Source organism: Crocuta crocuta, unplaced genomic scaffold (assembly GCF_008692635.1).
Source record: "Crocuta crocuta isolate KB4526 unplaced genomic scaffold, BGI_CrCroc_1.0 scaffold25, whole genome shotgun sequence".
Lineage (NCBI taxonomy): Eukaryota > Metazoa > Chordata > Mammalia > Carnivora > Hyaenidae > Crocuta > Crocuta crocuta.
Window position 1 is genome coordinate 20781870 of NW_027532015.1, and position 25794 is coordinate 20807663.

Genomic DNA, 25794 nt, shown 5'->3' on the forward strand with positions numbered 1-25794 from the left:
CCCCGCTGCCCCCCCCCCACTTGCGTGCACATGTTCTCTCCCCCCTCCCCGCCCCCCAAAAAAGAATTGGTGAATCTGAAATAATTCCTTTCACTGAAAAGCAGCTTTTGGCTTCTAAGTTGCTGAATTTCGTACTCAGGACAATATCCTGTCTAAGACAACCTAGTGAACATTGATGATTGATTTCTTTTCCCCAGCTTTTCTTGTGAAAAACTTGAGTACTTAGGAATGTTTTAAAATGGGAAATGAATACACATAAATCTTACATTTGGATTCAAAGTTTTAATTTAAAGAAGTTTAAAATTCCAAAACTCAAGCCATACTCTAAACTAATTAAATCTTAATTCCTGGANTCACACCAAAGATAATTATGATTTAATATGCAGTACAGGTGAAAGAAATTCCAGTGTTTCCCTAGGCACCTTTTAGAGCTGTTTTGTTTTCTAAACTACAATGTATTTGATACACAAAGATGGGGATTTTTGTCTGTTCTGTTTGCCGCAGTATCCCTAGTGCCTAGAATAGGGACTAATACAGAGTAGGTAATAAGAAACATTTGTAGATTGCATGAGCTTAATCAGTGGCTCTTGCATTTTGCTGAGTGCATTGGATATGTCTGAGCAATGGCTTTACCTATACAATTTTTCTTGTGCACTAATGTGTCATCCTTGATTTAGAAAAAGATGGAGTACTGGAACTTTCTAGACAATGACACCTTTAGGTTCAAATATGTGTTCAGAAAAGTAAGGTGGAATTTTATTTCATGTTTTCTGTAAACATTGCTGGGAGACTGAAAAGAGCCTACCCATATGGATCCCTGGGGTTCAGACGGGCGGGTTTCATAGCCCTCCACCACCCTTATGAAAGCTGCCCCTCCCCCACGGTGAGCCTAGCATTCTCGTAGGTACCTAATTGCCCTTTCATCATTTTCTTACAACCACAGACTTGATTCTACTTTTTGGAATTGTGAAGCATAATTGTAAACAAAATTTGGATGGTACTCATACACAAGTTTTATTTTAAGTTAAGTTACTGCTATCTTCTTTTTAAAGTTTATTAAGACAGAGAGAGAGGGAGAGAGAGAGAGAGAGAGAATGGGCACGAGTGGGGGAAGTGCAGAAAGAGAGGGATAGAGAATCCCAAGCAGGCTCCCAACTGTGAGTGCAGAGCCCGACATGGGGCTGGAACCCAGGACCTGAGCCGAACTGACTGAGCCATCCAGGTGCCCCCAAATTACTGCTACCTGGTATCGCTTTTCCCTTCACACATTACAATTACTCTTGGCTTTGATGGTAGTAGTATTTCTGTGCGTGAAGCTTCAATCCTGGCTGATGCTTCAGGTGGTAAGGTTTGGGAGCAAAGGTTTTTGGAAGGACAAGGAAACCACAGCCATAGAAGGAAGAAGCAACTCATGAATGGCATTGGTAAGACCACAGAAGATGGGGAATGTGTGTCCAGGGAAAGAGCCAGTGAGCCTTTCAGTATACTCTTATTAGTGACAAAATTCTGAAAAATATTTTAACCATTGTTATTTGTCTGTCATCAAGTGTTCTCCAAGCATTCATTCAATTTTAGGACAGCTTTGGGACTTTGAGGAATAGCACAGGTAAGTCTAATCTAATGAAGCAGCAGGCTCTAAATACTTTAAGACAGTGCCTTATTCCTTTTAGAGCCAGCATTTTAAGTGGTTATGCTTCACGAAAGGGAGAGTTCATCAGATCGACTGAAACTAGCTACTCATAATCTTGAGCGAGTGTGATTTTTTTTTTTTTTTTTTTATGAACAACAAAAGCAGGTGATGAAGAATGTATCAGTAATGAAACTGGACCTTTGTCCTGGGACTCTGACAATCTCTTAATTTACAGTTTCAGATCTGGCCTTGTGATATGCTTATCTAGGTTCGGCAATATAAAAATTCAACGGTACTGTCCCTGAATATGCGATTTTCCTTGTTTTTTGTTTTTTAAATGTACAGATGGTTCTTCACCTGTTTTCAGGCAAATCACTCTTTCTTAAATAATTTTCAAGGCTAATACCTTTACCTTGTAATCAAGGGGACTGTTTCACTTAACTCTTTCTTTGGTACCTGAGGATACAGGTTGGGAGAGGTAAAATGGCTGTTGAAGGTAACCCACAGCCAGCTGGTAATGGTACCAGGAACAGAACCTACAATCACTGATAAATATTTAATGGCTGCTCAAGGTTACTCACACAACTGGTGATAGAAAGAACAGAACCTGGAATTACTGATGAATGTTATTAAATGAAGTGCCTGCTCCATGCGTCTTATTTTCCAGGCATTTTATTATTTAAAATAAAATTTTTTTAAGTTCACTATTTGTAGAGAGAGAGGGAAGAGACAGGGAAGGGGCAGAGAGAGAGGGAGACACAGAATCTGAAGCGGGCTCCAGGCTGTCCCACACAGAGCCTGATGCGGGGCTTGAACTCACGGAACCACGAGATCATGACCTGAGCTGGATCATGACCTGGTTGGATGCTCAACCGACTGAGCCACCCACGTGCCCCATTTTTCCAGGCATTTTAAACAGTATTACTGTAACACTCTAATACTGACATTCTGCAAATGTAGTAGTGATGCTGAACTCCATAGATGAGTAGAGTGTTTTTATTCCATCTTCATAAAAATTGGCAAAGGAATGTTTTTCGCATGAGCTCTGACTTTGGACATGCTAAGGGTCTAAGAGCCCATAAGCGACCTATGGGGTGTGACGAGCATGTTCATGGCATGCACAGCACTTTCTAGAGAGTCACTGGTTGATTTGGGATAGTTTTGTGATTTCTTTGGTGAAGATTCCTTGGCTACTTTAAGCCATATTTAATGGATTACCCAGTGGTGAAGGTTCTAGTGGTAGTGTTTGACCTGTTGTCCCCTGCAGCTCATGGGGAGAGGGGCACTTAACCCTTACAAGTGGTCAGGAAGCAAAACTAGCAGTTCTTACCACCTTCATATGTAAGAAGACATTGACTGCTCTCGCCACAGCTTTATTACTTTCCCATCTACCGCAGGGATGATGACTGACCATGTCAGATGTGAGGCAACTTGGCCTCATCTGCTCTCCCTATTTTCTCCCACTTTTCTTACCATTCAACAGCCTCTTCTGGAGTGTAGCCAGGAAAGAATCAGAGTCTGACACTTTCGGTACCACATCAGGTGCCAGACCTCAGTGATACTAATCAGGGTTTTTTGGGTGGATCTGTTTTATGTTTTTAGCAGAAATGAGAGCTGCCATTTAGAATGCTCTCTGGTCACTTATTGGTCAGTCTTTATATGGAATACATTTGCTCCTTCAGCGGTGGGCAAGCACAAGCAGAGTGAGGTGGAGGAGGGTGGTGCGGGGCAGCTACTGGCTGAACTTGGAGTGAGAGTTGGTCTGGCTTTGAGAGCTATTTGATTGGCAGCACAGGCAGTCCAAGGGACATAACGGAGGGGGACTGATTACCAGTATCCTACAAGAAACAAGGGTAGGGGAAGTACAAGTCCCTGTTTCTTACTCCTTCTGAAATACCTTCTCATGTCTCTTAGGGCTGGGAGCCAAGGCTGCTTCCTTGGCTTATAGATCCATTGATACACAGCAAGGCAAATGCCGGTGGCTGTAAGAGATGCTCCTGAGACAAATGCCAGTCGTCTTAGGTGTCTGTGGTAAACGTGTGCGTGGATTTCCCCTGGTACAGCCACCAGGTAGTGGAACGCTAAAGTGGCTCCAAAATCCACCATCATTGGAGTTGTGGAAAAGGGGTTCCGGTGTCACGTAGCCAGTTAGTGTCAGACTGAACTAACCTTCACATTGCTACTTGGCCTCTTTAATTAGAGGCTGCGATGCGAACGGGTTAGCCATCCGAATGAGCCAAAGGTGCTTTACTGAATCCAGACCTCCTACTAAGTGCAACCTTGTCAAGTTATTGAACCACCTTGTCCTTCTGTTTCTCACCTGGTGCACTGGAATAGTCAGGTTGTTGTGAGGAGGAAATGCAAAAACGCCCATGCAAATGTCCTGGCTGATGGTAAGAGCTCAGTAAGGGAAGGGCAAGCTCCTGGTATCGCCATTATGTTATTCCCTCTTGCTTCTTTACTCACAGTTCTGTCAACATTTTAAGAAATGAAAAATAGACGTGACACCTTACGAAAATATAAACTTATGAATTATTTACAGATTCACTTGGCCACACTTAATAGGAGATGATGCGCTGCTGTTATAAACAAGAGGGTCATAGTTTAGCTCTCATGAGAGACCAACTGTGTGTGTATATATTTAAGAAAATATATTTTCTTCATTGAGGCATGTAACAGAAAAATGTCTATTTTGTTTTGTAATTTTCTAGAACCATAGGATTTTGAAACTTAAATGTTTCATATTTGCTACTCCCTTGACTTACAAGGAAAGAAGTAGGCCAGAGAGATAAGTGACATATTCAAGATTACATAGTTAATAATAGAGCCAGGCAGGCAGTCCATGGCCTCACTTCTTTGTGTCACAGACCTGTGTCGTAGATGTTCACGAGTATCACCTACCTCGCTGACATCTGACATTAGTTTGCTTCAGTATTGGATGGTTGTAATAATGAGAATTTCACTGAGCAGCTTTCATGGAGATAAAAAGAGTTAATTTAAATTTTTAGACAGTTTATAAAATACTTCAGTAAGGCGTATTTCCTTAGTGATGGAGAGATTAAAAGCTTAAAGCAGAGTTGGGAAGAAGCTCAAATCAGATCAGTGACTTAAAACCTCTTTCAGAGAAAGGGGTGGATGTGTGTGTGTGAATTACTCTGTGGGTCCAGAGATTAAGAAAATGAAATGTGAGCCAGTATCTTTGAAACCTTTCCCTAATTTGTCATTCAGTTGAGTGGCTTTGGGAGAATATCACTTTCCCTTTCCACATTTTGATTGTGTTTAAAATAGAGCATAAAATAACTTCAAAGGATAGAAGTTCTTCAACGGATAGAAACATTAGATATTGAAGGCTGATGAAGTACATCTAGTATAGTAATATTACCTGCAGATCTGAAATGAGTTGGTATTCTGGGGTTTGGCGGTGCTTTTCTTTAGATACCATTAAAAAGAGTGGACTTATGGTATGTCAGTGTTAGAAAAGCAACTAGTGTGAGAAGCTGTTGAAAAGAATGGAAATGATCTCGTCATTTGAGGCATTTATCACCTAAGTGGGTGCGGGCCGAAAAATTCCAAGAAGGCAGATCCCATGAGCTTGAAGTTTGTGAATCATTGCTGACTAATTAACAGTAGTTAAGGCATGCAAACCACACTTCAGGACTTTAAGAAGTGATTTCAGATTAAATATTGTGATTTTCTTTACTTCATCCTTCCTATACAGTTATAAAATAAAGCGGAAAAACAAATGTAAAATAAACCTGGTTTGAAACCAAAATGTGATAAAACCAAAGAAAAAAAAAGCTTCACTTGGGATATTCATTTGGTTACTCCATTTAGGGTTGTTTGGCATGGCTATAGTATCGTTGAAAGCAAACTGGAGGTGGTTTTTGACTTAAAAAATTGAAATGAAGAAGCAAAATAGGAACTCGATATTTGCATTAAATTTCCATGTAGTATGAAAATATGTAGCAAATGAAAACCTTTCCATTTTAAGCACTGAATGAATGACAGCACAAAGCATCGTAGAATTATCTTTCTACAATTTATCCAAAAGCATGTTTTTAAACAAAGTTTTTCTGATTTTTTTTTTTTTTTTGGAAGGACTGCGTATGTTTTCAAATTGCTCATTGGTGCATTTGAAAGAAACGGGCAGGAAGGCAGGATGGAGTTGCAGCCTGTCTGCAAACCACCAGAGACTGTTTCCTCACCTCCCTGGATCCTCTTTCCTTCATCTGAAAAATAAAATGATTTGACTAGGTCATCTAAAGATTTCTTTCATCTCTGTAAATCTGTCATCATTAATAATGTGAGAATTCAGAGATCAGTATGGGTCAAGAGCTTGAAAGCTTCATCGAGGATATTAACAGGAACCAGATTTTGAAGGAAATCTGACACTTGCTTTTTCAGAAAGGGGGCATTTCACTTGGACGTAGAGCATGAACAGAGACATTTTTGGCAGGGATGTCCTCATAACTTATTGCCTGATTATTGTAAAAGCAAAGTTGTTGACTCTATAGGTGGATTAAATCAGGGATTACTTCAGTAGATTTGGGGCAGCCTGAAAGACATTTTCAGGCAGCCAGAAGGAGCTACTTTGAATAGAGTGGTACTGAAGCTGATGAATGTGAAGTATCACAGGTCTGCTTGGGTACAGACTTTAACATGCTTTACATTTTTAGGAAGTAAGGAACGACTAAGGAAGAAGCCAGCAGTGGGGCATTAAAGTAAGATTCAGGGTATGTCTGATGGGCTGTGCAGAAGGATCTGTGTTGAATGAGTTCTCCTGGGTACTGAGAGATGGGGTGGTGGGGGCGGAGGGGGTAGTGGTGGACAGAAACTGACATAATGAGTGGCGGAGAACTGGAAGGTCCCAGAGGCTGTCAGGAGGTTGGCTGTGCTTCAAGATGGGGAGCACTGAATTAGAAATCTTTGTGATTTGAGTTAATAAGGCTCAGGCTGTGACCACGTTAATGAGACTTGATGTGCAATGGGGACAAGTCAGCATACACAATGAGGGGGGGAATGCGTGAGGTGGGGGGGCAGGATGACACAGATGTTTAAATTCCAAGGGTGATGATTGCAGAGGGCAGGGGTGAAAAATCTGAGCCAGGAGCAGGAGACAGAGGGGACGGGAAGTGTGTGTGTGTGTGTGTGTGTGTGTGTTGATTATGAGACTTGTTTCTGAAACCAGCTGTGTCATTGTCAGTAACCTGCTGTGAGTATAATCACTTACCCTTGCAGGGCCTCTGTGTGCTAAAAGGCAAAATGAGGGTGAGGAGAGTTGAACTGTGTCTGTACTTCTCAGTGGGGGCGGTATTGCCCTCTAAAGGGCATTTTGGAAGTTTCTGGGGTTGTTTTATGGCCTCTCATTCATTGTTTGCAGGACTGAGCTTGTGTGAGACATCCTATAGTTTCACAATGGTCCCACCAAACTAAGAATTGTCTGGGGTCCGTCATGACTTCAGAATGACCCGTTTGGCATTCCTGAAGAATGTCCTATAAAAATGTTTCCTTTCTGCTTCTCTTAACTCAGGTTTTTAATTCCATCCACTACTGATCCCTTTGATCTCTTATTTTGTATTTTCTTAGGAGGTATTTTTTCTGATATTTTTTCCTCAAATCTAAACTCGCTCATTATGAGTAGGTATAAGCAGTGGACTACTTCCTTATGTCTTTTAGTATACAAACATCCACTTATTGAAATGCATAGTATTTTGAATTATTTCCCTTAATAATATGATATGTGTATGCCTATACACACACATCTTATTAAAATTACGTAGAGATAAATGATCAGAATTTCACTCGGGTATGGTAAAGGTAGAGATGATAAAATATGTGATCTCTTCAGAGCAAGTGTGTTAAGGTCAAGAACCACTTCACCAGAGAATCTTCAACATTTCTAACTTCTGACATCTCTAAAATACTGCAGCTCTGTGACTGTTAAGATTTGAAGAGGGAGATTTTCTAAACTGGGAAGTGTTGAAAACGGACCTCATCAGGATGGGAATTGAGTGGAAAGCAGACACTCCTTGTGAATCCAGGAAGGCCTGAAGAGGTTGAGATCTATCTGGAGGGGAAGCACAGGATGGGTCCTTGGGGAGAGCGTGTTTCCTGCTGTTGTAGGCAGATGGAGTGAGAGTGAGAAGAGTGTGGGTTTGGCAGGCCACGGAGAAGAGCAGAGGTGGGAGGGCATTAAAAAATAGGAGTTACGACTTCCNACTCTCCTTTTCCATATGCAGTAGGTGGTGAAAGTTGTTCAAATAACTGAGGTACCCACCAGTGTGTATCCCTTTATTCTGGAAGTTTATTTTTTATATGTTATGACACGGTCGCATCACTCATCAGTAGCGTGAAAGGTCCTCTACCAGAACCCAGGAAGAAAGTTACCCGTGATATGCGATCTTCCTTTCTGTTTCATTAGGCCTGCTATTGCCACTTTAGTTTTTAATTGGAGAATTTCTGAATCTTCTTCTTGTAAGGTGGTATAATATATTAAAGAATGCCTAAAATATTAAAACTACAAGTGACTATAGATACCTGCCATAAGAAAAAGTATAAATGTCAAAATAATGAGACATCTTTTAAAATACAGTGTGGGATTGCTTAGGTTTGCTTCCTTTTTATTTATTTAATCTTTTTATTAAACTTTTTTTAATGTTTATTTTTGAGAGACAGAGACAGAGAGAGAGAGGGAAGGAAGGAGGGAGAGAGAACATGAGCAGGGGAGGGGCGGAGAGAGAGAGGGGGAGACACAGACTTTGAAGCAAGCTCCAGGCTCTGAGCTGTCAGCATAGAGCCCAACATGGGGCTCGAACTCACCAACTGCGGGTTCATGATCTGAGCTGAAGGTCAGTTGCTTAACTGACTAAGCCACACAGGTGCCCCTTAATTTATTTTTTTTAATTTTGATTCCAGTACCGGTAACCTATGTTGTTATATTATTTTCAGGTATACCATAGAGTGATTCAGGAAGGCAATACATTGCTCAGTGGTCATCAAGATAAGTGTACTCTTAATCCCCTTCACATATTTCATCTATACTCCAACCCCTCCACCCTCACCCCCCTCTTCTCTGGTAACTATTAGTTCCTTGTAGTTAAGCTGGGTTTTTGTTTTGTTTTATTTTGTGTTTGGTTTGTCTTTTTTCTCCCCCTTTCTTTTGTTTCTTAAAGTCCACCTATGAGCGAAATCGTAGGTATTTGTCTTTCTCTGGCTGGCTTATTTTGCTTAGTTTGCCTGCAGTTCTCCATGTTGTTGCAAATGTCAGGATTTTGTTCTTATGACTGAATGATATTCCAATATATCTATATGCACATATACATATATACATAGATACATACATGTAGACATACCACATCTTTCATCTGCCAATGGACACTCCGGCTGCTTCCATAGTTTGGCTGTTAGAAATAATGCTGCAATAAGCATAGGAGTACATATATCCTTTGGAATTAGTGTTTTCTTATTCTTTGGATCTATATCCAGTGATCCAATGCTGGATTGTAGGGTAGTTCTATTCTTAACTTTGTAGGCAACTCCATAGTGTATTTCACAGTGGCTGCACCCGTTTGCATTCCTACCGTCAGTGCAGGAGCTTTCAGGTGCACAATGTGGTGATGCCACACTTCCATACCACACCCAATGCTTATCCTTAATCCCTATCACCTATTGTACCCATTCCCCCCGCCTCCTCTCTGGTAACCATCATTTATTCTCTATAGTTAGAAGTCTATTTTTGGTTTGTCTCTTTTTTCTTTGCTTTGCTTCTTTAATTCCACATATGAGTGAAATCATATGGTATCTGTCTTTCCCTTATTTCACTTACTGATTATACTCTTTAGACCCATCCATGTTGTTGCAAATGGCAAGATTTCATTCTTTTTTATGGCTGAGTAGTAGTCCATTGTATGTGTGTATGTTTGTGTATATACATATGTATGTATATACGTGCATACATACTTACCGCATCTTTTTTATCCATTCATCTATTGATGGACAATGGGCGCTTTTTTTTTTAAGTTGGTTTTAAACCAGAGAAAGTTTGAACTTGATATCCAGCATCAGTGCTCACGATGATCACAAATGAAATTCTGAGGGGCTATTTTGGAGCAAGGTTTAAGGAGATTCTAACAAAAACTGTTACAGTCCAGATTAAGTTGCTTTATGTAAGCATAAGTTTTTGAGGAGAAAAATTGGACAAAGTTTGACAGGATGGATAGACTTAAAATCAACTGAAAAAGGAAACAGTTGTTAATATAACTTCTGTTTGCAACGCGTAATGGGGCTGGGGCTCCAAAATTATGGTGAGATATTGCATACACTGAGCAAAGCACTGTATAATGTTGCTCACTCTAGAAAACTGGGTTAATATTGAAAACAACAAATTAAAAAAAAAACCTGTAAATTGCCAGTAATGCCAGTGCCTGAAGCTAGTTATATCAACATTTTGGTGCATGTTATTTAATTGCCTTTTTTTTCTGTTGCTATTTAAAAAGGGCTGGTTAAATGTAAAACACAGTGGATGGTGTCCTAACTTCACAAAACAGAGGAAGGCACTGACCCTGCTCTCCCGGAGTGGACAGCTTTAACCCTAGCCCCTCTTGTGATGGCTTTATTTCTCTGGACTTGAGGCGCTCACAGTGTTTCCTTTTTGAATCATGACCTTGGTTTATTGGGTTATCTATTATATGGTATTTGGGCCTTTGCAAATATTATTTCCAGTCCATAAGCCATGCAAGATAGATACTTTTATTTTTTTATTTTTCAAAATTAAAAAGTTTATTTTGAGAGAGAGAGAGAGTGTGTGTGTGAGAGTGGGGGAAGGGCAGAGAGAGGGAGAGCGAGAATCCCAAGCAAGCTCTGCACTCGATGCCACGACCGTGAGATCATGACCTGAACCAAAATAAGGAGCTGGAGGTTTAACCCACTGAGCTACCCAGGCGCCCTGATGGGTATTTTTATTTAATTTTACAAATGAGGAAAGGGATGCTCCGAGAAGTTAGGCAGTTTGCCCAAAGCTCTCTGTACACTGAGTGACAGCATTGTTGGGACTGAAGCCCGCACCTGTCCCTGTAGCAGCAGACTCTCAGACCGGGGTCCCATCAGCATCTGGGATTGTAGCGTTGTAAGGAGAGTGTGAGACAGGATGGGGTGCCTGAGTCAGAGGAGCTCGGCAAGTGCTTCTGGACAGGGTAGGGTCTTTGAAGGGAGAAGTAGGTGGAGTCCAGATGGGGCAAAAAGCTGGGGCAGCGCTCCCAGGGTCTTGAATGGCAGACCAAAGGGTCTGGTCACAGAATGAGCCAGACGGCTCCTGTCCTGACTGTTCTCAGGGTTTACAAAGAGAAGTGAAAGAGAATTTGGAGATGCTGAGACTTGTTGAAACTGTAAAATGTTTTTACATGTTTTTTGGTGACTCTTTGGATAAACCGATGCCTTGAGGGTGAGTGGTTGAGGATACTACGCTGATACTGCACATGTGACCTATCATGCGGTGTTGACTTTGTTCTGTTAAAAAAAAAAAAAAAAAGATTCTGAAATAAATGATGGCTAAAAGCAGTGGATTGCTATCACGTCCTGGCCGTGAAGAGCATGATAGCCTCTACCTCTAGAAAAGGACTATTTGAGGAAAAACGAATATAAGCAATACCAAATAAACTTGTTATATGATTTCGAAAGGGTAGTAGGTAGTGACTAGAGGCCTTTAAATGTAAGTTGCAGCCTTGCTNGACAGAAGGAGAAGAGATGGGAACTGTTCTTAGCCTCTTTCCTCATTTTCTGTTTGTACTTCTTTTTGATAGACGTGCATGTTCCTTTGTCCCTTTGATGAAAAGGAGACCAATGATGCTCCTTCCTCTTGCTTTTCCATCGTTCCATTGTCTCTCCACCCTACTCCCTTCTTGTTTTCAACTCTTTTGCGCACACATATTTCAGGACGCCTGGTAACCTTCCTCCTCTTGGCTGGGAGCCCAGTCAGACATTATCAGCCTCCAGTCCTTGGCCAGGAGCCTGCTGGGACCCACGGAGGCTCTTGTCAATTTCTCTTTGCCCTTCACGTGTGTGTTGCCTTCTGCCTGGCAGATCCTGACCTGAGGATAATAGCCAATACCATGCAAGCCACTCTGGATCTCAATAAATGTTTCCTGAATGAGTTTATTACTCACTGGGAGAAGAGAACCCTTTCATGGGAAGACTTCCTCTTTAGGTATCTATGGATCCAAATATATATATTTTTCTTTTTCTGCAGGCACCTGGTTGATGCCTGACTCAGTAGAGAAGGGTTTTGGTTGTTTTAAATTTGTAAGTGCTCTGTGTAGAAAACATTTATTAAAGACAAAGGGAGCATCTGGCTTAAGGGACAAATCGGGGTTGTAGTTCAATTTTATTTAGGCCTGTGAAGTATTAAGAGATGTTGCCGTTCTGAAGATGTCATCATGATTTTTGAAAACATTGAGCAATAGTGCCCACAAGATGGGGATGTTATTCCATGGGAAGAAAAGAAAAAAAACAATTGATTTTTTTTCTTGGTAAAATTGGGGCAGTGTGGGATTCCCACTTTTTTAGAGTGGGAAGATAGTGGTTGTTTTAAATCTGAAAATGAGTAAAATGATTTTATAAAACGAGTATTATAATTTGTGAGTGCTTCAACATTTGGTGAAATTAATTGACACTGACTACTTTCTCCATTCTATATGGGAGTTTGAATCTATTGTTGTTAAGAATATTTGTGTAAGAATTGTGCATTTGACCCTCAACATAAAAACTATGCTTCATCTCAAACGTTTTTTGAGTTTACTTATTTTGAGAGAGAGAGAGAGAGAGAGCACAAGCAAGGTAGGGGCAGAGAGAGGAGAGAGAGAGAATCCCAGGCAGGCTCCACGCTCTTAGCACAGAGCCTGATGTAGGGCTCGAACTCATGAGCCTCAAGATCATGACCTGAGCTGAAGGCAGATGCTTAACTGGCTGAAACACCCAGGCACCCCATTCATCTCAGATTTAAGGGAGGGAGTATTATTCAGCATGACAAAAAACAGGAAATAGACTTCTAACAGGTATGGGAGAAAAGGCTCACATGTACATTTGCTTTTTTCTTTTTTTTTAATGTTTTTTATTTATTTCTGAGAGAGAGAGAAAGAGAGAGAGAGCGCGCGAGCAGGGGAGGGTCAGAGAGAGAGGGAGACACAGAATCTGAAACAGGCTCTAGGCTCTGAGCTAACTGTCAGCACAGAGCCCGACACGGGGCTCAAACCCATGAACCGTGAGATTCAGGTTCGGCTCAGGTCATCTGAGCTCAAGTTGGACACTTAACCGACTGAGCCACCCAGGTGCCCCCATTTGTTTCTAATCTCTGCCTTGTGTATTCCCGAAAGGATTTGTGTCTGTTAGTATATGAGTATTTATAGTCAGGATGTAAATCAGTTTATAATGAGGTACCTCGTAAGAGAATTAGCTGGGGAAGGGAAGAAGCAGGTACAGAAGTCAGGTTGGAAGGCTTCCCAGAGCAGTGAGCTTCCAGAATGGGCATGCAGTGCATGGGGAGTGCTGGGGAGGAGAGGCATGAGCAAACCAGTGGATGCTCCAAAGGGGGTTCAGTGAGAATATAATAGTGGTGTGGCTGAACACCTGGTGTTCTTTTGTCTGCTCAACATTGGAGCATCCATTCTGATTTGGAGAATTCCTTTCTGGGCTTTGCTGAGAGGTTGGCTTCTCCTTTCACTGAAAAATAGGACAGGGTCCTGTGCAGCAGGCACTGGTGGTGTGAGTTGCGTCGCCTCATGTTCCACAGGGTCCCTTGACCAACTCCATGGCCAGTGAGGCGTTCTTCCCATCTGCAGGATGATCTGGGAGCCCCCAGTCAGTTTTTCGGAACATTTTCTTCTACTTAATCAGAGTTGATGTCTGTAACTTACAATCAAAGGCGCTGATAGAAATAGATACACATTATTGAGCCTTGTTCTTTAAGCCAAGAATGCTTCGTGCATTTTGTAGACATAAGCTCATTCAGGTCTCACTACGACTCTGAAAAGGAGTAGTATTTGCTGTTGGGCCTCGATCCACAAGTGAAAAAAATTGAGATTCAGAGAGGCTAAGTTACCTGACCGAGGTCATACAGGTAGCAAGCAGAGAGCTGGGATGTGATCCAAGCTTTTCTGACAAGGAGACTGTGATCTTCACCTCTACACTCTACTACCTGCTCTCCAAGGACAGCAGACCATAAATATTCACTACCTGCATGTATTTGTGAGTGTGCTTTATTATGAAAGGGTTTTTCTGAAAACACAGTTGAGGAACGATTTGGCTTTCTTACTTGGCTATCAAAAAGTAAGACTTGGTAGATTGTCATTGATTAAACATGGAATTAGAAGTGAGGCTTTCTTACTCTTGGCCTACGCTGCTTTAGTATGTTTGGTGCTGATACAAAGGCAGACAGCAGATCCGGAAGACTGTCTTTGGTAGAGGGGGAAGCGATGAGGAGGAAAGGAGCTTATCACTGCTCTGTCAGGAGTTCTGCTTGTCACCTCATTAAATTTTAATACCTCCCAGGTATTTTGTCTGGAACAGTCTGTCCCCAAATATCTTCATGGCCAAACCTCCACTACCCCTGACTCCATTCAGGTCTCTCTCTGCTCAAGCGTTTGGTCACAGAAGTCTTCTCTTCCTGTCTCTAACAAGGGAGGGACCTCCCCTCCCCCACCCCCCTGACCCACTTCATTTATTTGCGTAGTATTTCCCACCACCCGAGAGGTTATAAATATTTTTGTTTCTTTTCTGTCTCCTTACTACTAGAATGTAAGCTTTGTGAGAGCGTGGGCTTTGTTTTGTTCCCTGTGGAATTCCCAGCTCTTAGAAGGTGCCTACTACATAGTTGATGGTCTCAATAAATCATTTTGAGTGAATGAATGAATGGGAGAAGATTGAAGTTCTGAGAGTTTAGATAACTCGCCTGAGATACCATGGAAAATGATGCAACCAGGCATCAAACCCTAGTCTAGGTGACCCCTAAAATCTCTCATGTTCCCTGCCCCCTACCCCTTTACTAATGTCCTTCTGTCTGGGAAAATTCATACATTTGTACATGATCAGAATAAGAGGTCTCTCACAGGATTTTTTTAGTGAGGAAAAAATCCTGAGTAGCCAGTCCAACTTGACAATTTTACAAATGAGGAAATAACCATGATTCATTGAGGTTAGGTGACTTGATCAAAGCAATACTGCTCTTTACTGATGGAGGAAGGACCAGAATCACGATATGCAGTCTCCCAGTTCATCTCCACCTGACCCTGTTGCAATCACTTTCTTGTTGATAGAATGAGCCCTGTTTTGATACAGAATTCAAACATTAGTTATCAGTGATGGCTTTGAAAGAGTGGGGTCATGTTATCTCAGTGCCTTAATATTAATGCAGTAAAGCAGAGACTGCAAATCAGATGCCTACAGGGACCAGCCGATAGCATGACATTCGGGCAGCACGGGTGGGAACTACAGCAAACTGGAGGGATATGCCCTGATCAAAGGGGCCAGCCCCATAGCACCCGCTGCCTGCCCAGAGAAACACGTTACTAAAGAGAGAGATGTGGTAAACGATTCTAAAAACGTTCGAAATGCCCTGCTGACCAAACAAAATATTTCTGCCAGGTAGCTCTAGCCTGCAGGCTCCCAGTTTATGACTGTGGAAGTTTTAGTATTAAGAGCTTTTTTCTTTCCAAAGGAGTAAGTTTCAATGAGTGGGAATACGTTTGAGTCTATGTGAAGTAGTCAGTTGTTCTTTAGACCAGCCAAAGGATCAGTGGGTTGGGCTGTCAAAGTTCACAGAGGGAAAATAAGTATCAATAAAAGGGTATTTATTGCCTGTCTTTATTGCCCTGGTGATAAAGTTGAAGAGTGATGTGTTTTCTCTGTCATAATACCATCTGTCCTAATGGGAGGTACTTGGCTATGCTATTTACTGACTGAGAATCAGGAAGCCTTCTTAGAGATTTGGCACAGCTATTAACTACCTGTATGTCATTGGGCAAATCACCCAGTTTTTCCTCTGCCATATTCATCTTCGAAGGCTTAAGGGCTGGACTTCATGCATGAGCCTAGGAAAGAAAGGATGCAGAGGGTTTCATGCAGGACTGGAACTTGGTTCTTTATCCTTTGTCTCTTAAAAAGAAAAATAAAAGCCTATGTTAGGGGTTGGACTGTTTGAACATATCGTCTGTCTTTAAACACGCTGATAATTATAGTAGATTTGCTGCTGTTCCTCTCATGTGCCATCTGTGAGGCTCAGAGAGTTGAGAATGATTTGACCTAGTGATCGCTAGAGTCAGTCTAGCTCCAAAGTGCTTTCAATTTGAGTTACCATTTTTGAGGACAGGTTTCTAAGGCTTTAATCATGTATAGACTAAGAGCCCAAGAACATGGGTCCTGGGGCCACGTGGCTTTAGTTGCATCCTGGCTTCCTTGGTCTTGCTGATTTGTTTCTCTAAGCTTCAGTTTTCTCGTCCATAAAATGGGAATAATCATAGTGACCACCTCATAGTCTTATTGTTGTGATCACGGTTCCTGGCAAATGATCAAACATTCCTTTTATTCTTCTAGCGGAGCGACTGCGCGGTGTGGGTAGTGAAAATTTAATTAACATTCACCTTTGAAATACAGCTTGGGAATTTTCCCCCTTTCCTGGCAGGCTTGGGCCTTTTCAGTTTCTTTTTAGGAAGTGAGTGTGTTGGAATTGAAAGTTGGCAGGGTTAGTGTGCCACTGGTATTTGAACGGTCCCAGTTGAGGAAGGCGCCAGCGGTGAAGACCAGTGGATCTCGAATAGACATGGACGTCAGTTGTAGGTATCCTGATGTTAACTAAAGAGCTACCTTTTGGCTGTGTGGCTGGGTAGGTGTGCCTGCGTGAACCCTGGCACAGTGAAACACAAGACTCTACATGTGGATCTGGTATTACTTGGAGACCATCCGAGGCACCTCGGCTGTGGAGAGAAGAGTTTACTATAGGAGAAGATGCTTGGGTGGCTTTCCTATAGTAACATGAAGGACATTGGCCCTGGAAGAACAAAACGCCTCTTCAGAGCCATACTGGAGCACAATTTAAAGCCAGAGGATGACAATAGATAAATTCCTCCCACGTGGGAAGAGTTTGAGTGTACACTGAGTGTTTGTCCCGAGGATCCGAGAAGCGGGTGTTGTGCTCTCGTGGGCCCTTCAGGCTGGGCTGCCGTTGCCTCTTGAAAGAGCAGCCTGTCCTTGTCTGCCACGCTTTCATTTCCTGTCACATTTGTATTCATGGGCACTGTCCCCCCGCACGAAGGCACAGCTTGCTATTCCCAGCTTGGCTTCTGTGACCTGCAGTAAACCCAAGTTAAGAAGAAAAAAATTTTTAAGGCTTTTACATGGGATGGCAATTGCACGCAGTGGTTTTTAATCATTTGGCATTTGCAAGAAGCATTTGGGGGGGGCTGAGGCCTCAGGGAGCAGCAGCTTGCTTGGGAGGGGCTCTTGGTTGCGAGGCCTTGGCATGCTGGGTGTGTGTGTGTGGCAACACCCGGCAGCAACGTCAGTGTCACCTGGGCAACAGAGGACACAGAAGAGCGCTTGGTGGACTAGAAATCGGCTCTGCCCAGCGGCCGGAGTCTGCACAAAACTTCAGGAAAGTTGTTTGCTGGGTAAGATGGTGGGATGAGGTCGTTGGCACGGGCTGAGGGTGGGGAATGGAACATTCTTCTTGCACGTATCAGGGAGTGTTTGGAGGCAACAAATGAGTTTCACCTTCCTACCAATTTAAACCTTAGGCAATCGCAGCTGGAAATCTCCTGAGAGGAGAATGTCTTGTTCTCAAGCCCCTTCATTATCCAGCTGAGGGGACCGGCATGCCGAGGGGACATGCCCAGCCTGGCATGGTGGGACCTGGGGGAGCCGGTTCGAATTCCTCACCTCCTGATTCTCTGACTCGCTCTGGTTACCTCTAGCCCGGCAGGCAATCTGAGGCCCCAGAATTTCCATTTAATTCTGCCTCCACTCACATCAGATTTGTTTTTCAACGTGTTCAGCAGTTTAGAATATTAGGGAACATGAATATGACTTCTTCTTAATCGTAAGTAGAAGTTCTTCATAGCTTGAGTGGGGATTCACTATTGTGGTTCTTTCATTATTTTTAAAGGTTGTGTTTCCTTTTTCTTCTTCACGAAGGTTCAGTTTTTATTATATGGCCTTAACAAGAGAGAACCATTGTTTGCCTTTATGATGATTATTTTAATTCTGAACATGTGACCTCCTCCTCAGCGCGCAGCAGCTTTTATCCTATTTCAGGTGGTCTGTTTTCTGTAAGCTCCCTTTCACCCCTTTCATTTTAACTCGTGTATATGCTGCTGACTTGTAAAATCAAACGCCCTTCAGTCAGTGGCCAGTACCTCTTTTGTGAGCTCTTGATCTCCAGTTTTAAATATTCTTCTCTAACTTGAGTGTACGTAGAAGTGACCTGGGCATTTCGGTAAATTGCAGATTGGGATTCAGCAGGCCTGGGGTGGGGTCTGAAAGTCTGCCTTCCTGATGAGCTTGATGCTGGTGCTGCTGGCTCAGGGAACACGCTTTGTACCCGAAGGACATGGAGGTTTGGAGGCAAAGACAAGTGAGTCTCCTATAAGATGGATGTGAGCCGCAGGCATCAATGTCACCCAAGAGTCTCTAACATATTTTAAATTCGGCATGTCCAAATGGAACTGCTCGCGTTCTCTGTCAAGTCTGCCCTTTGCCCTATAATCCCTCTGCCAGTGAGTGACAACCTTCCACCTGCCTATTGGAGAACAAACGATGCAGTCATCGTGGTTTCTTCTGTTTCCCTCATCCATTTTATATAACTTTGAGTCTGTTTGGGAAGAGCTTCTCGACTTTGTCCTTCCGCTCTGTGTCTGTGTGTGCCTTCTGGATTCAGATCCTTACCATCTCTCAGGGATCCCCTGACTCTAGAATATCATAGCACCAGACTGCCTCTGTGGTTTGTTTATTTATTTATTTTTCTTTGAGAGAAAGAGGGAGGGACAGAGACAAAGGGGACAAAGGATCCGAAGTGGGCTCTGCACTGACAGCAAAGAGCCCAGTGCAGGGCTCGAACTCAGGAACTGTGAGATCATGACCTGAGCCGAAGTCAGATGTTCGACTGACTCAGCCACCCCGGTGCCCTTCTCTGCAGTTTACTTCTTAAACTTCATTTCCTAAACACTAATTTGGTAGTGACATTTGATTATTTAAAAACCTTCCACTATTTCATTTCATGTGTCTCAAAATGACCAGCAAGGTAGGTCCAGCACAATTTGGCTATAGCATTTTTGCCCCCCTGCCCCCAGTTACCTAACATACCCCCCTCCTCCCCATCCAGCTGGTTGCACCTCCCTGGCTGTCAGTGCAATCTGTCAACATCAGTCTATTCTGCTTCCCAAGCTCACTGAATAGGCTTTTATTGCTTTGTTCATATGGTTGCCACTGCCTCGAATGCCTTCTAGTCATGATCTCCCTAGCAGAGTACCATTTAGCCTTTAAGATCCAGCTCCCGTCACTTTTCTGTGAAGCCTTTGCCAAGTCACTAGCCCGGAGCTTGTGACTTCCCCTATCTGTGCTTCCATAGCGCGTACAATTGTTTTGGAGTTCCCATTGCTCAGGTCTTCGCTGCCTGCTAAATTCTAGATCTACCTTTCTGAAATAGATCTGAGTTGTCTGAATTTCTGAGTCCAGGACAAAATGAATATTCTGTAGACAAACAGGCATTAACTTTTGCATGTTGGAAATAGGAGGGAATTACGTCATTTGTATACGTGGAGCGATACAAAGAGAACTTCCCTACTGCCTCATCCGTTCTGCAGCTGCACTGCCATTAAGGTAGCCACCAACCACCTGACGCTACTGGGTCCTAGAAACATGGCTAGTCCAAGTTGAATGCAAATGGAAGTTACAGGGTTTTAAAGACTCAGAATAAAAAATGAGTAAAAGATCTCGCTACTAATTTTAATATTGATTACATGTTGTAGTGGCCATGTTTTGGGTATATTAGGTCAAAGTATACTATTACAATTACCTCGTTCTTTTTACTTCTTTAATGGAGCCTCTAGAAAATTTTAAATTACTTTTGTGGCTTGCCTTTTCTTTCATTTGGGTAGCAGTGTTGTCAAATAATTTATTGCCATATTCAAAACAATACAGCAAGGGTTCCTGCCACCCTCTAATTGTGCCTTCTAAGATTCAGTCAACTATTTAATGTTTAGGGTTAGGGGCAGGTTTTCAATCATTATGAGTTATTTAGTTGGAAATAAAAATCACTTAGGGGCACCTGGCTGGCTCCATTGGCAGAGCACGTGACTCTTGATCTCAGTCAGTTCAAGCCCCACAATGGGCATAGAACTTACTTAAAAAAAAAAAAAAAAAGATCATTTATTTGAAGATACTACCATTGAATTCACGTTTTCAAGTTGTAGTGTCTTTCAAGAGTATGTGTGCGTTTTCTTTTTTTTTTTGATTCTTTACTGAACTACCAAACTAAATCTTAGGGACTTTACTGTAATTTGTCTATGTATTAATGTTGCCTATCCATAAAAACTCAGAAATGTTTTTTTTTTTTTTAACCATTGTCTATGGAGTGATGAGAAGTGGGAAGTGATAAATGCTGCTATACAATTTGCAATCCATATCTGCAGTCCCACTGCCTGCATAGTTTCTCACTCCTCTGCTGGATCAAAATCATATACATTGCATCCCATCATTAACCCCTTCTGCCTAATTAATTTTTTAGTGTTTAAAGCTTAAGGATTCTATACAAGTATTTTTTTTTTAAACTTGAGATGCTTACGGTTTTCTAATTTCTGTAGTCATAAAGTTTATTTGTTTATTTAAAGAGAGACAGAGAAGGAGGGAGAGAAAGAATTTCAAGCAGGATCTGTGCTGAAGCATGGAACCCTTTATGGGGCTCAGTCCCTTGAACCATGAAATCATGGCCTGAGGTGAAATCAAGAGTTGGAAGCTTCACTTACTGAGCCACCCAGGCACCCCCCTCCAGTGCATTAAAAAGAATCTTTTGTAAATGTTTATTTTTGAGAGAGAGAGAGAGACAGAGCATGAGCAGGGGAGGGGCAGAGAGAGAGAGAGAGAGAGAGAGAGAGAGGGAGAATCTGAACCAGGCTCCAGGCGCAGAGCTGCCAGCACAGAACCTGATGTAGGGCTTGAACCCATGGACTGTTAAGATCATGACCTGAGTTGAAGTTGGACACTTAACCGACTTAGCCACCTTAGGCATCCCAATGCATTTTCTTAAATGTTTATTTTTGAGAGAGGGAGAGAAGGAGGGAGAGAGAGACAGAGAGAGGCAGGCAGAGAGAGAGAAAGGGAGACACAGAATCTGAAGCAGGCTTCAGGCTCTGAGCTGTCAGCACAGAGCCTGACATGGGGCTCGAAGCCACAAACTGTGAGATCATGGCCTGAGCTGAAGTTGGACGCTTAACCGACTGAGCCACCCAGGCGCCCCTGTGTCCAGTGGATTTTTAAGTGGATCCCAAATCAAACAAAGTGAAGCTGCTATGGTGGAGGGGTAGGTGGGGCATCCAGAGATCCCCCACCACCCTAGTTTCCCCTTCTTTTGAAAATGAAACACTAAGTCAAAGTGGCAGTTTCAATTAAAGCATTATATGTGAAAAAGCAGTGTGAACTGATGAGGGTTATATAATTTTTAAAATTGGAAGAGACTTGAGGTAATCTTCTTCATGTTGTAGAGTGAATTATCTGTCATGTTCACATAAAGAACAGCAGAGCTGGAGGTAGGCCAACTTCTGTCGTCCAGGAGAATCTTCTTTCCTAAACCATCCTATGATAATAGCCTTAGAAATATTCTTTCTCGGGATATTAATATGGCCTAGGAGTGATGACAGCGCTTCAGGAGAGAGTTAAGAATCTATTGGATATAAGGTGAAGGTGTGTGTGTATAAAGAGAGAGAGATGTATATATACGTGTGTGTATCTCTCTACATGCATGCACACATGCACGCTACGATTCATGGAGCAGTAGCCCAAAGTGAGGGTTGGGTGCATGCTTAGGAGGTAGCCAGTGAGTGTGTGTCTCTCCTCTACTCTCTTCATAGCTTATTGCAATTCACTGATTAGGGTTTAAAATGGCACAATGAATTATGCAAAAGCTGTTTCTTCAGGAGGGGCTGCCTTGCAGCCTAATGCAGCACAGATGGAAAGATCTTCTTTTAATCATTGTTCTCACAATACTTGGAAGCTTTTTGAGGAATAAGCAGTCAGAAGTGGAAGTGAATGGCCTTCAACGGTAAATGAATTCCTTCTGCAGAGAGGAACTGAAAATGTATTTATGATGCAGATGGCTGCCCTGTGTTTGAATGCTCATCCTTGTCATCTGATATTCATGCTTAGAAGCGGAATGTGTGTCCTGAAATACTTGGGTTTTCGATGGTTCCACTGGAGAAATTACTTCTGCTTAGGCTGGCCCAACATATATTATTATTTCTCTTCAAAAATGGTTACGAGTATTTAAATGCCAGTTTGCTCCAATCATGAAACTATGCAAATTACCTTTCTCTGTCTCTGATCCTTAGTTACTACTAAAGAGACTGAATTAGTTAGCATTCCCTTACTTTTATTAGCATAATATTAATGCAAATGATCAGCAAAGGCTTTTTAAAAAAGAAAGCAGAACCATGGAAAGCAATTAATAACAGTGCTCACTTGCCTCAGTGAGGAAGAAAAAACATTTATGATTAGGTTTCTAACTTCAGTATCTATGCCAAGGACCACCCACAAGGGCCTAAAAAGGTTCTTGTTTCTAAAATCAACATCAGCTTGGAGGTTTCAGCTGCAGGGCAAAAGCCAACTGAAAAAGGCCCAAAGGGAACATTTCAGATGATATGCAGTCACCTGTAGGCAGTTCTTCATGATTCAGATGCTCTTACGCATGTGTGCTATACGGTCTATTTCTAAGCCATTACTGTTCAAGCTGTAGGTGGAAAAAGTAAAGGAATGATATTCATTAGGCACTTGAGTGTATGTAGTAAAGGACTGAAAACTGTTCCCAACAAAAGGGGTTAATACAAAGAAGACAATGATTAATTCTTTATTTGCTCGGAGGAAATGGCCTTAAATTAGAGGGAAGTAAAGTTGAATCCAATAACAGGAAGAATATGGTTGGCTCTGGGGAGAACTTTATAAAATTAGAATGAGGTATAGCAAGAGACCGGAATCTCCCTGCTTCCCTACTTACTGTGCTGCAGATATTTCTTACGCTTTCTGGCATTTGCGTCTGCCTTTGTTTGGCTGGAAACGAGCTCTGCGACACCGCCTGGCTGCACCACTCACAGCACGAGGCCGGCGCTGCCCCATGTGGTTCATTTCCTACATGCCTTATCTCTGCTATTGGAAAGGATCAGAGGTGAAGTCCTGTGTTTCTTTGGACAGCTACGTATATTGCAGTTAATGAAGAGTCAGTATTTGTTGAATGGATGTGTGGATCACAGCATTGTGATCTGTTGTTATGTAAGAACCCAAGCTCTAGAGCATCATTCCACCAAAACCCTGAAGTATCGGGGCATCAGGGTGGCTCAGTCCTTTGAGCGTCCGGGTTCGGCTCAGGTCATAATGTCATGGTTTGTGAGTTCGAGCACCGCTTTGGGCTCTGTGCTGACAGCTCAGAGCCTGGAGCTTACTTTGTATTCTGTGTCTCCTGCTCTCTCTGCCCCTCCTCTGCTTGTGTGCTCTCTCGTGCTCTCTCTCTCTCTCTTTCCAAAAACAAGCAAACATTAAAAAATATTTTTAAAAAACACTGAAGTATTGACTTCATGCCACTTCCACTTTTTTCTTTTTTTTTTTTTTAGTTATCTGTTTTACTACTTAAAAAGGAAAATAGACTTCATTTTGTGGGTTAATTTCATTATTAAATCATAATCACAATTTTTTTTTTTTTTATTTCTAGGAGAGAGAGAGAGACAGCGTGAGCAGGGGAGGGTCAGAGAGAGAGGGAGTCACAGACTGAAACAGGCTCCAGGCTCTGAGCTGGCAGTCAGCACAGAGCCCGACGCGGGGCTCGAACCCACGAACCGCGAGATCATGACCTAAGCGAAAGTCGGGCGCTTAACCGACTAAGCCACCCAGGCGCCCCCATAATCACAATTATTTTTAAAAATAAACCTTAAAATACAGAATTCTGACTGACATCTGTAATGAAGGAAGAGCAATGAGTAAATGTAGGCATTGTTGTTCAGTGAGACTTTTTATTCATAAAGTTACTGGATTAAGAAATTATACTCTTGGGGCACCTGAGTGGCTCAGTAAGCTTCTGACTCTTGATCTCAGCTCAGGTCATGATCTCACGGTTCGTGGGTTTGAGTCCCACATCAGGCTCTGCTCTAACAGTTCAGAGCCTGCTTGGGATTCTCTCTCTCTCATTATCTCACCGCCCCTCCCCTGCTCTCTCTCTCAAAATAATCTAAAAAACAATTAACACTCTTGTATTAGTGTGGTTGGCATATGATCAGAGTTTCACAAGTATTTCTTATAAAAGCTATGCATTTTACTTTAAAACCCTGCTTCCACAAATAACTGAAGTCTTTTATGAGGTGGGAACCCTCAATAGTTGGCCCTCAAACACCTGAGTTAAGAAAAAAATTAAAAGGAAATAAAGAACAGAAAACAGTTCTCAGTCTTAGATCTTTACTGTAAGCTATCTGACCACTTAGGTCTTTCTGAAGACTTACCCAGGCCAGATCGTAAGGGAAGTTAATCTTTGATGCCATCATTCATGCTGACTGTTTTGGTGTGCACTGCATAAATACTGCCTTCTGCCCTAGTGGGCACAACATCCTCTTAACCCTTTCATAGCCTCTTTTTAGAACTTACAGACTCTGTTCTTGTCTCTAGAGGCTCTGTTCTGCGTCCAGTAGCCCATTGGCTAATCTCTTCCCCAGTGTTAGCTGGGAGGTGAGGTCCTGAGAGCCTTGGCCAGTGCAGAATGCAGGGCTCATGAAGGTGATCCAGCAGGTGACCTTTTGGGGAAAAAAAAAAACAGAAATCAATCAATCTGGATTGTCTCTTTGTAAGGAATGAGGAGAGTCCAGGTCTAGAGCCATGGAGAAAGTAGAGGAAAGTAAGAGGGATGGCAGTGAAAGACTAGAGGTGGGAATCCTTGAGCTGAACATTGATTTAGTATCAGTTTTCTGCAGGGTGCCAGTAGCCTTGGCTAGAGAAGGAGCTCTCAAGGGCATGAACTTGTGAACTTCTTGGCCTGTTTCAGATTCCCACATGGAATGGCATTTTGGACCCAGATACCATATTGCTTTCATTAAGCGGGAGTTTTGCTGCCCCACGTAAGCAGTAAGTGAACAGTAGATTAGCATAAGCTGGGTGATGAGTGGGAGACTCAGGATTCCTCCTAAGACAGGAATTAAACTAGGGCAGGTTCATATACTTCCAATTTGGCAGATTTACTCTTCCCAGAATGTTATGTGCCTGTGGGTGGCATTTACCAGAGCTCAGGGTGCCCACAGTACTGCTAGATGATGTGGTAATGCTAATGAATAGCTTTAGTTATGCTTTCTTATTAAATTATTTCTTTCTTTACCTCCTGCATTTCCTCTGCTTAGCCCCTGAAGGCTCCATAAAACTCTTACCCATCCCTTATGGTCACATTTGGTCTCCCTGCGCCCCACGCCCTGTTCCTGAACTCTAAACAGAGCTCAGTGGCTTTTACTGAAAACATTTATTTTAGTGCAATTTTTGTTTTCTTTTCTTTTCCTTCCAACATTAGGCTTAAAGTACCCACTCCAAGCAGTATTTTACAATTAAAAGTGGCCTTTAGTTGCCCATGTTCTTATTTTTCATGTATCTTTGAGGTTACCTGCATTCTCATATCTTGTGTTGGGTCAGCTGAGATTTTAAAATATACTAACACAAAAGGGGCCTTAGATAATCTCATTTAAAGAGGGAAAGATTGCCCTCTAATATTCACACATCCTACTTTGTAACCGATTCCCAAAAGACATGTAGTGAAAACATTATGGATGAATTGTTTCTAAGCTTGGCTAAATTATTTGATTAGATAGAAATTATTTCTCCACCCCCTCTGTCTCCTCAATAGAGCTGATTAGCACCTGGCTTATAAAAAAATACTTCCTGGTGTTCAGTACCTA

The 25794-nt window shown here is 42.3% G+C and overlaps 1 protein-coding gene across 5 annotated transcripts in view; it reads left to right on the forward strand.

Moving 5' to 3' along the window:
• ARHGAP18 (Rho GTPase activating protein 18) overlaps positions 1 to 25794 on the forward strand; it is a 195174-nt gene that overhangs the window by 98374 nt on the left and 71006 nt on the right. Inside the window, exon 1 of one of the 5 annotated variants that reach the window (XM_077776176.1) lies at positions 11709 to 11831. The exons of the other annotated variants lie outside the window; for them this stretch is intronic. Coding sequence (XP_077632302.1) covers positions 11737 to 11831 — 95 coding nt within the window. The 5' untranslated portion in view covers positions 11709 to 11736. Of the gene's footprint in view, positions 1 to 11708; positions 11832 to 25794 lie in introns of those variants that run through there. 5 annotated transcript variants of the gene reach the window in all.